Raw genomic sequence first — 10000 nt, 5'->3', positions numbered from 1 at the left:
TTGCTCTCCCCACTCGAGCTCGCGTCTGCTACCTGACACACCTCGCCCCCCCCCCCCACACCGTTGCTCAACACCAATCAACACAGAGTATGGCGAGTTTTACCACTGCCGCGGAAAGAAGTTCACCGACTTCAACGAGATTCGGCGGGAGATTGAGGCGGAGACCGACCGCGTCACAGGCACCAACAAGGGCATCTCCAACCTCCCCATCAACCTCCGCGTCTACTCCCCGCACGGTCCGCACCTTGGTTTGCTTCGGGTGCAATCGTGCGCACAAACGCGCTCACACTATGCAAGCACTCAAGTGTGCAACCACACACACACACACACACACGCACGCACACACACACACACACACACAAACCCACGCACACATACTCATAGTGTCACCTGTTGTTCCTCACTGCTTGTTGCTCACGCACCTGCAGTGCTGAACCTGACACTGGTTGACCTGCCTGGTCTGACCAAGGTCCCTGTTGGCGACCAACCCAAGGACATTGAGATGCTCATCCGAAACATGCTCATGGAGGTGTGTTGCATGAGGCTGAGCGCCGGTCTTGTGGGCTGTGGGCCAGTGCATCCACCATGCCCGCCCATACAACAACTCACCTTTACTGTGCTGTACTGCCTGTCTCGCCGCCCCACCTTCTCACCCCAATCCCATCACCAACCACCGACCATCATCAACCATCACCAACCATCATCACCAACCACCACCAACCACCACCAACCACCATCATCAACCACCATCACCAGTTTATCACAAAGGACAACTGCATCATCCTGGCCGTCAGCCCCGCCAACGCCGATCTTGCAAACTCGGACGCCCTCAAGATTGCAAAGGAGGTCGACCCAGAGGTAAGCCGTGTGTACACGTGTGTGTGTGTGTGTGTGTGTGTGTGTGTGTGTGTGTTTCGTGGGTGATTAATAGTGTGTGCGCTTCATTCATTCGTTGCATGTGCCACGTAACGGTCACCACCACACCCCACCACACACCACCATACACCACCGCTCGCAACACTCCCATATCCCACACCCCGCTCCCCAACAAATCGCAACTCCAGGGCATCCGGACAATTGGCGTGCTCACGAAGCTTGACCTGATGGACGAGGGCACAGATGCACGCGAAATTCTCCTCAACAAGACCCTCCCGCTCCGCCGCGGTTACATTGGCGTGGTGCGCAGACATTCAAGGCCATGTTGATGTGTGCGTGTGTGTGTGTGTGTATGTGTGCGTATGTGTGTGTGTTGGGGGGGGGGGGGGTAAGTGTGTGGGGAGGGGTGTGTGCATGAATTGAATTGGGTGTAAGGGGATGTTCAAGCGGCCGTTCATGCGCTGCGACTCCCCACGAAAGCGCACACACACACACGCCACACACACACACACACACACACACACACACACACACACACACACACACACACACACACACACACACACACACACACACACACACACACACACACACACACACACGCCATCACCACCACTTGCTGCAGGTGAACCGGAGCCAAAAGGACATTATGGGGAACAAGGACATTCGCGCTGCGCTGGAGGCCGAGCGCAAGTTCTTCCTCTCCCACCCGGCATACAAGGACCTCGCCTCCAAGAACGTCAGGGCACACCTGTTGTGCTTTTGTGTTGTCAGCTTGATGTAGTTCCTCCTCTGTGCCCATGATGTATCACGCACACACGCACACACATGCACGCATATCCGTGCACCCTTTGCATTGATTCATACCATGAACGCACACACACACACACACACATTCCACATTCCACCACGCCCCACGCATCATCCATCACAGGGCACGCCGTACCTGCAGCGGGCGCTGAACCAGCAGCTGACGAACCACATCCGAGAGACACTGCCGGACCTCAAGGTGAAGCTGCAGAAGCAGGTGCTCTCGCTCGAGCAGCAGGTCAAGGAGCTCGAATCCTACGACACCCGAGGTGCAGCACACCAGCAGACGGGGGAGAAGGGGAAGGAGACGTGATGCGCTTCGGGTTGTGTGTGTGTGTGTGTGTGTGTGTGTGTGTCGTCTGCCCTTCAACCACCACGTGCGCTTGTTTGATTCTCCTCTTTGCACCGTCTGCTGACACGTTCTCGTCCCACTGCTTGGCAGATGCCAAGGCATCGACCAAGACGATGGTGCAGCTCATCAACAACTTCGCCAACAGCTTCGAGCGCCGCATCGAGGTTCGTGCATTTCACATCGCTTCTTATGTCTGTGTGCACGTGTGCGTGAGTGGTTTGTACGCGCGTGTGTGTTTGTGTGTGTTTGAATACGTGCCCTTGTGTGTGCGTGCCTTTCGTGTTGAGCATGTGTGCTCATGTGTGCTGTGGCGGGTGGCGTTGTCAGGGTTCGCGGGAGGTGAATGTGGAGGAGCTGAGCGGCGGTGCACGCATTGCACACGTGTTCCACGACCGCTTCCCCTTTGAGCTCGCAAAGATGAAGATTGAGGAGCGCGCACTCCGCCGCGAAATCTCATACGCAATCAAGAACATCAGAGGTGCGCAAACGTGCTTAAATTCACATGCATTCCACTTGTCTTGTCATTCGTTTGTGTGCAAGTCGACTGCTGCCCACCTTTCCCTGAGCAGTGTTCCTCCGTTGACCAAATCCTTCCCTTAATCCTTCCCTCCGCTTTGGCCCCCTTGTATCTCCCATCTTCTTTCCTCCCCCCATGCTCCCCACGTATCCCTCACCCCCCCCCCCTCTTCGCTCAACATCCTAAAAATCACTTTATCACCCCAGGTATCCGCGTTGGGCTGTTCACGCCTGACCAGGCGTTTGAGGTGGTGACGCGGCGGCTGATTGAGCAGCTGCGCGAGCCGTGCATGAAGTGCGTGGAGATGGTTGGCAGCGAGCTCCTCAACGTCGTCAAGGGCATTGCAGAGGACATGGGCCGCTTCCCTGTGTACGTCACGCACACACACACATGCAATGCAATGCAATGCCGTGTGTGTGTGTGTGTGTGTGTGTGTGTGTGTGTGTGTGTGTGTGGTACTTGTGAGTGTGTGTGTGTGTGTGTGTGTGTGGTACTTGTGAGAGAGAGAGTGTGTGTGTGTGTTTGTGTGGTACTTGTGCTTCTGCGTGATGCGTTCTGAATGGATTGCGGGTACGTCCGCTCTTGATAACCACAATACCCACGCATCAACCACGTCTGTGCAGGCTTCGCGACGAGTGCGAGACGCTTGTCGGAACGGAGATCCGCGAGTGCGAGCGGCAGGCGCAGGACCACGCCATGCGCATGGTGGACATTGAGCTCTCGTACATGAACACCAACCACCCAGACTTTATCGGGTTTGCCAAGGCGTCGTCCGCCGCTGCCAGGAAGGAGCGCGCTGGCGCCACCAACTCTTCCGGTGGCGACCAGGTCTGGCGTGAGGGAAAAGTGAGGCTGGGTGAAGGGGGAGAAGGGATGGAAAGTGGGAGGGTGGAGGGGCGAGGCAGTTAATGGGTTTATGTCTGTGTATGTTTGTGCTGTGTTGTGCAATAGACTTTGTTTGTTTGTTTGTTTGTTTGTTTGTTTGTTTGTGTGTGTGTGTGTGTGTGTGTGTGTGTGTGCGTGTGCGTGTGTTTGTTTGATTGGTTTTTGTGTGGTGTGTGCGTGTGTGTGTGTTTGTTTGATTGTTTTTTTGTGTGGGTGTGGGTGTGGGTGTGGGTGTGTTGAGCGTAATTTTGACTTTGGCATTGTGCTTCGTTCAATATACTTGCCTGATTCACCATGACATGCACACCCTAACCCTGACAATTCTCCCCACTTCTCCTTCCTCCCCTGCTGCACCCATCAGGTGATCCGCAAAGGGTACCTGACCATCTCTGGTGGGGGCGCGTTTGCCCGCAGCCGGGCGTCGTTCTTCGTGCTGACCACGGAATCGCTCGTGTGGTACAAGGACGAGGAGATGAAGGAGCAGCGGTACAACCTGAGCCTCGAGGGCGTGCGCATCCTCAACATTGAGGAGGGTGGCTCGTTCCTCAACCGTCGCAAGAACACATTCCAGCTCTTCCACCCAGACAAGAAGTACCTCTTCAAGAACCACGAGCGCCTGGAGCTCACGGCCGACACGCGCGAGGCCATGGAGTCGTGGCAGGCGTCGTTCCTGCGTGCGGGCGTGTATCCGTCCAAGGACGAAACGGGCGACGACCAGGGCCCGACGCAGGAGGAGCAGGACCCCGTGCTTGAGCGGCAGATTGAGACCATCCGCAACCTCGTCGACTCGTACATGTCCATCGTCATGAAGACACTCAGGGACCAGGTGCGGTGTTTGGTGTGTTGTGCTGTGTGTATGCGCGTGTTGTGTGTGTATGTGTGTGTGTGTGTGTGTGTATGCGCGTGTTGTGTGTATGTGTGTTGTGTTGTGCATGTTGTGTGTATGCGTGTGTGTGTTGTGTGTATGCGTGTGTATATGTGTGTGTGTGTTGTGTTGTGTGTATGCGTGTGGGTACGCCGTGCTAGTGCTGCCATCATTCTCATCACCCTCAAATCACGCCCTCGCTCAAACAACAACAACTCCCCGTTTTTCCTTTCCTTTCCGCGTGTGCAGGTTCCGAAGGTGTGCATGTTCATGATGGTGAACAAGGCGAAGGAATTCATCTCGAGCGAGCTGATGGCGCACCTCTACCGCAGCAGCGCCGAGACCCTCATGCAGGAGAACCCGGAGGAGAAGGCCCGACGCGACGAGATTCTGCGCATGTACGAGACGAGCAAGGAGGCCCTGCGCATCATTGGCGACATCAACATGTCCACCCACTCCGAGGCCCCGCCACCGCCCATCCCGTCCAGCGCTCCCGTGAGTTGCCACATGCGTTGTGTGTGTGTGTGTGTGTGTGTGTGTGTGTGTGTGTGTGTGTGTGCGTGTGTACATGTGTGTGTGCATGTGTGTGCTGTAGTTTGCATCACTTTCTTGGTGTGCACGTCTTGCTTTGAGCTCCTTCCTTGCAAGAGCTGCTGCTATCGCATATTTGCTTTCTGCACGTCCTCATGTTCACCGCACTTGACCTTTCTCTCGTGTGCCAGTCCGTGACGCCTTCCCGCCCGCCCCCTGCTCATGTGAGTTTTTTTTTTTTTTTTTCAAAGGCCTTCGCGACTGCATTGTTCTCTGCTTGCCTGCTCAATCACATGCGCAGCCATCCTTCACCATAACTCCCCATCGCCTTCCCCGCATCCACGACCACCACTCTTCTTCCCCTTAAACCTTATCCCTCACATGCAACCAACCATTCAACCAACCAACCATGTGACCATCAGGGTGCCAGCAGCGGCGGCGATGCCAACGGCGGTGCGCGTCGTCCTCCGCCGCGTGTCCCGAGCAAGCCCGCACCGGCCCCGCGCGCCCCACCCCGCCCCTCATCAGGTGCTCACATGGTGGTGTGTGTGTGTGTGTGTGTGTGTGTGTGTGTGTGTGTGTGTGTGTGTGTGTGTGTGTGTGTGTGTGTGTGTGTGTGTGTGTGTGTGTGTGTGTGTCGCTTGTTTTGTCGATACGCCAACGCCTTGCTTCTGCCCCCTCCGGCTTTGGTGTGTATCACCTCGCCCATTCGCTTGCAAACAAGCCCTCACCCGCCTTCTGTCTCCCCGATCTCTCGTTGTCACTGCAGAGAGCAAGGCCGCTCGCCCTGTTCCCCCGCGTCCCGTTGTCCCCGGTCGTCCACAGGTCCCAAACCGCCCCTGAGATGACGCCCATGACGCACATACGAACAAACACACAAACGCACACACACACGCACACACACACACACACTGGCACACTACCGCTGTTGTTGTTGTTGTTGACGTTTGCCCGCTGTTCTCTTTCTTTGCTTTGTCTTTGCTGACTGTATGGGCGTACTGTAACCGCTTGCCGCGTGTGCGCGTGTGCGCGTGTGAGGGATGCGTTGCAAGTTGCTGCTGCCTGTCGAGTTGTCGTCTCTGCCGCTGGTTCTGCAGGGGCAAGGATTGATACCCTCCTTCTCCTCCTACGTTCACTTGCTGCACCACCACCATCACCACGGAGTTTGTTTCGTTGCTTCATTTTCTGTTTGCCTTCCCTCATGTGTCTTCTCGCTTGTTGCTTCGAGCACCCACACGTGGGTGCGTGTGTCTCGCACGTCACATGTTCGCCTTTGTCGCCTGACTGTGCTTTTCTTGGATGTTCTGCATTTGTAGTTGCCGTTTCCATTACAAAAGCCATGTGAAAACTGAGCCTTCATTTAGTGTAATGCATTGCACTGTCGATGAGCAGTGCCTTATCCTAGCTGCACAAACACACCCAATGCCCAGCATGTGTGATTTAAGACACACAGCAACGACCAGACAACGCACTCACACGCACGCACGCACACGCACACACTCACACACACACACACAGACTCGTTCACACAGACTCGCTCACACACTCACCCACACACACACACACACTCTCTCTCTCTCTCACACACACTCTCACTCATACACCCACACTCACACCCACACACTCACACACGAGACGTTCATCTGGTTGCTGAAGTGTCTGTGAACGGTGCAAATCCTTCCGTCGTCGCCTCGTGCTGGTGTGCAATGAGCTGTGCAAACTGGCCATTGCGCTGCATCAGCTGCGTAAACGTGCCCTGCTCAACAATCCCTCCCTCGTCCACCACAGCGATGGTGTCTGCGTTGAGGATGGTGGAGAGGCGGTGCGCAATCACCACCGCCGTCCGCCCGCGCGTGGCGTTGACGAGCGCCTTGTGCACGCCGGCCTCGCTGGTTGCGTCCAGTGCCGATGTTGCCTCGTCCAAGATGAGCAGCTGCGGGTTGCGGACGAGGGCGCGGGCAATGGCGATGCGCTGCTTCTGGCCGCCGCTCAGCGACACCCCACGCTCGCCAACCTCCGTTTCAAACCTGGTGATGGATGTGGAGCGGGTGATGGGGGGGGGGGAAGGTAAGCAAGGAGGTGTGACGGGTGATGATGAAATCAAGGCGTGGCAAACAGGTCAGCAGAATACACATCAAGCAGACACGAGGGTTCCAAGCGACAGGGTCACACACACATGCACATGCACATGCACATGCACATGCGTTTACACATATGCACACATACACATGCACATGCACATGCGTTTACACATACGCACACACACATGCACACACACACACACAAATGCACACATGCACACACACAACGCAAATGTACAGAGCACTCAGTCTCACCCGTTGGGCAGGGCGTGGATAAAGTCGAGGGCATTTGCGCGTTCTGCCGCATCTTCAATCTGCTGCTGCGTTGCATCAGGGCACCCGTATGCAATGTTTTCGCGAAGCGTTGCGGAGAACAAGGCCGGCTCCTGTGGGACCACGCCCACACACGCGCGCAGACCGCCAACATCGATGGTGCGAATGTCCTGCCCATCGAGGGTGATGGCGCCGTGGTCGACGTGGTACAGGCGCGTTAGAAGACGGGCAACGGTGGACTTGCCGCTGCCGCTCGCGCCCACGAGTGCAACTGTCTCACCGCGGTGGATGGTGAGGTTGAAGTCGGTCAGAACAGGGACGGTGGGGCGTGACGGGTACGCAAAGTGCACGTTGCTGAACTGAATGCGGTCCGTGAATCGAATGGGCTTGAACTGCGAGGAGAGCGTGGATGTGTCATCGACGCTGGCGTCCAGCAGTTGAAACAGCTTCTGCGATGCACCCAGGCTCCGCATGAAGTCCGCGCCAACATTCGACAGCGAGCCAGCATGCACGCCAAGATACACGCTGCACGTGTGTGTGTGTCAATGTGCGTGTGTGTGTGAATGTGTGTGTATTTGCGTTTGTGAGACCGAACGGGAGGCAACGAGAATATATTTCTAACACCGACGAGGAGGATAAAGCAGGGAGAGCAGCAGTCTTGACTTGCGCCTCACCTGTACATGAGGAACGACGTGAGATCGCCAGCGGTGATTGCGCCTTCTGTAACGAGCTGCGACCCGTACGCCATCACCGCGATGAGGCCCACATTCGCACCTGTTGGACAACCCGTGCACGACGCAGGCAGGGGTGGGGCTTTGGCTGAGATGTGTAATGTGCGATGGCAGAGAGCGCGGGTACAACAAGCTGGAATAGGACGCAGCGAGAGGTTGTGCACGCACACAATTTGCACACACACACACACACACAATACACGCATACACAAAACAGAGGATGCACTGACCGAGGAAGATGCTTGAGTCCATGAGAGACTGAAGAAGTCCGACTTTGATGCCGTCTCGCTTCACGGCGGACACGCGCTCACCGTACCTGATATGGTGTGTGTGTATGTGTGGGTGTGTGTGTGTGTCACAGAAGTAGCAAAGCAAGTCCAGCACTACATGGCATCACACGGCAAGCCGCACCACCAACACAGCATGAGCACGTGGACAAACCTGCTGATTTCGTGCCTCTCCGATGCAAATTCACGGACAACCCTGATGTTTGCGAGCACCTCTGTTGCCAGCGCGGTCGAGTCTGCCAACTTCTGCTGCACCTGCTCCTGCCGCCGCTTCATGCGCCTGACAATCCCTCACGCGGTGGTGTTGAAGACATGAACGAAAGAGGGAATGAACAAATGGAAGGAAACAGGCAGCAGGGGTGCGTGTGGACGTGTGTGCGCTTGCATGGACTGTGCGCTTGCATGCTCGGATGACAGGTACAGGCGTCGAAGCACACTTCATGTGTCTCTGTGTCCTTTGCATTCATCGCAACATTGCGACGCGCTGTTCGCTCACCGCCCAAGGTAGACGGCTGTGCCGGCGAGTGGAGGAAGGGCGATGAGTGCGAGGCCCAGGAGCTGCGGTGACGTGTGCATCATCATCCCGATGGACCCGAGCGCCAGCATCCCGCTCCGCACGCCTGTCAACGTCAAGATGTGAACACACACACGTGTGTGTGTGTGTGTGTGTGTGTGTGTGTGTGTGTGTGTGTGTGTGTGTGTGTGTGTGTGTGTGTGTGTGTGTGTGCGATGAAGTGTAATTTGAATGAACAGCAAAGAGTACGGGGAGGCAATCATGCAGTGCACTCCATTCCACCCATGCTCCACCACAGGCACTCAGAGGCATAACGTACCACCACGTTCGCACCTTGTGAGAGACTTGATGTGATGGTCTTCTGGAGGAGGAGGCAGTCTGCGCTGAGCCTGTTGGTCAGCTCGCCGGTCGGGGTGACGTCGAAGAAGGAGGTCTGGCGTCGCATCAGCGCCTCAAAGACAGACTGGCGCAACCTGGAGCGAGTTGATTGCATGGACAAAGAAAGGGGCGTGGGGACACACCCGCGCGCATGAGTCACATACGCACAGGCGCACACACACACACACACACACACACACACACACACACACACACACACATACATACACACATACACACAGACGCACAAACACACACACACATGCACAAACACATACACATACACACATACATACACACACATATACACACACAATCATACCATCACACACCATCGCAGTCATATCCTTGCTAACCCTCGCTACCTGGCTGAGATGCGCTCGCCAGCGACCAGCTGCATGGCCAGCCGACTCAACATCATGACGGCCTGTGCCCCGAAGAGGCCAAGCAGCCCAAAGGAGAGGGTGCTGGTGGAGACAGAGGCGACTGGATCAAGCGCAATGTCCAGTACAACACCCATCAGCTTCGGCAGCGCGAGCGTGATGCTGGATGATCCCACAAGCAAGCCGAGCGACCCTAGCAGCAGCGCCTTCTCGTGCTGCGCCAACTCAAGGATCCTGTGAGCAGATGGAGGGGGCAGCCAGCACCGCAAGCATTAATGGATCACCGTGACAAGGAGCACGAAGAGCACAAGGTGCACATAGAGTGCAAGAATCACAACAAGTGCAACAACAGTGCGCGACACATGCACACACACACACGCACGCACACACACACATACACACACACACACACTCTCTCTCTCTCTCACTCTCACGCACATGCACACACAAACAGACACACATACACACACACACGCACACACATACACACCGCTTGAACTGAGAGACTTTGGATGGC

The 10000-nt window shown here is 56.1% G+C and overlaps 2 protein-coding genes across 2 annotated transcripts in view; one reads left to right on the top strand and one right to left on the bottom strand.

Moving 5' to 3' along the window:
- The window catches only part of PTSG_06130 (dynamin 2), a 7313-nt gene extending 1129 nt beyond the window's left edge, over positions 1–6184 (top strand). Inside the window, exons 3-17 of the mRNA XM_004992964.1 lie at positions 89–236; positions 429–529; positions 757–858; positions 1065–1178; positions 1502–1615; positions 1811–1955; positions 2129–2202; positions 2366–2516; positions 2762–2924; positions 3179–3383; positions 3802–4266; positions 4555–4800; positions 5028–5060; positions 5259–5364; positions 5606–6184. Of these exons, the coding sequence (XP_004993021.1) occupies positions 89–236; positions 429–529; positions 757–858; positions 1065–1178; positions 1502–1615; positions 1811–1955; positions 2129–2202; positions 2366–2516; positions 2762–2924; positions 3179–3383; positions 3802–4266; positions 4555–4800; positions 5028–5060; positions 5259–5364; positions 5606–5679 (2241 nt within the window). The 3' untranslated portion in view covers positions 5680–6184. The remainder of the gene's footprint in view (positions 1–88; positions 237–428; positions 530–756; positions 859–1064; positions 1179–1501; positions 1616–1810; positions 1956–2128; positions 2203–2365; positions 2517–2761; positions 2925–3178; positions 3384–3801; positions 4267–4554; positions 4801–5027; positions 5061–5258; positions 5365–5605) is intronic.
- Positions 6142–10000, bottom strand: part of PTSG_06129 (ABC protein) — a 4215-nt gene continuing 356 nt past the window's right edge. The window contains exons 1-9 of the mRNA XM_004992963.1: positions 9974–10000; positions 9466–9717; positions 9056–9195; positions 8705–8828; positions 8363–8488; positions 8152–8237; positions 7865–7964; positions 7173–7715; positions 6142–6863 (exon numbers count right to left, since the gene is read on the bottom strand). The exon at positions 9974–10000 is cut by the window's right edge and continues 356 nt beyond it. Of these exons, the coding sequence (XP_004993020.1) occupies positions 6476–6863; positions 7173–7715; positions 7865–7964; positions 8152–8237; positions 8363–8488; positions 8705–8828; positions 9056–9195; positions 9466–9717; positions 9974–10000 (1786 nt within the window). The 3' untranslated portion in view covers positions 6142–6475. The remainder of the gene's footprint in view (positions 6864–7172; positions 7716–7864; positions 7965–8151; positions 8238–8362; positions 8489–8704; positions 8829–9055; positions 9196–9465; positions 9718–9973) is intronic.

The sequence above is a fragment of the Salpingoeca rosetta genome (assembly GCF_000188695.1).
Source record: "Salpingoeca rosetta unplaced genomic scaffold supercont1.14, whole genome shotgun sequence".
NCBI lineage: Eukaryota > Choanoflagellata > Craspedida > Salpingoecidae > Salpingoeca > Salpingoeca rosetta.
Note: the sequence above shows the minus strand (reverse complement) of the source record. Positions and strands in the feature narration are given on the sequence as shown.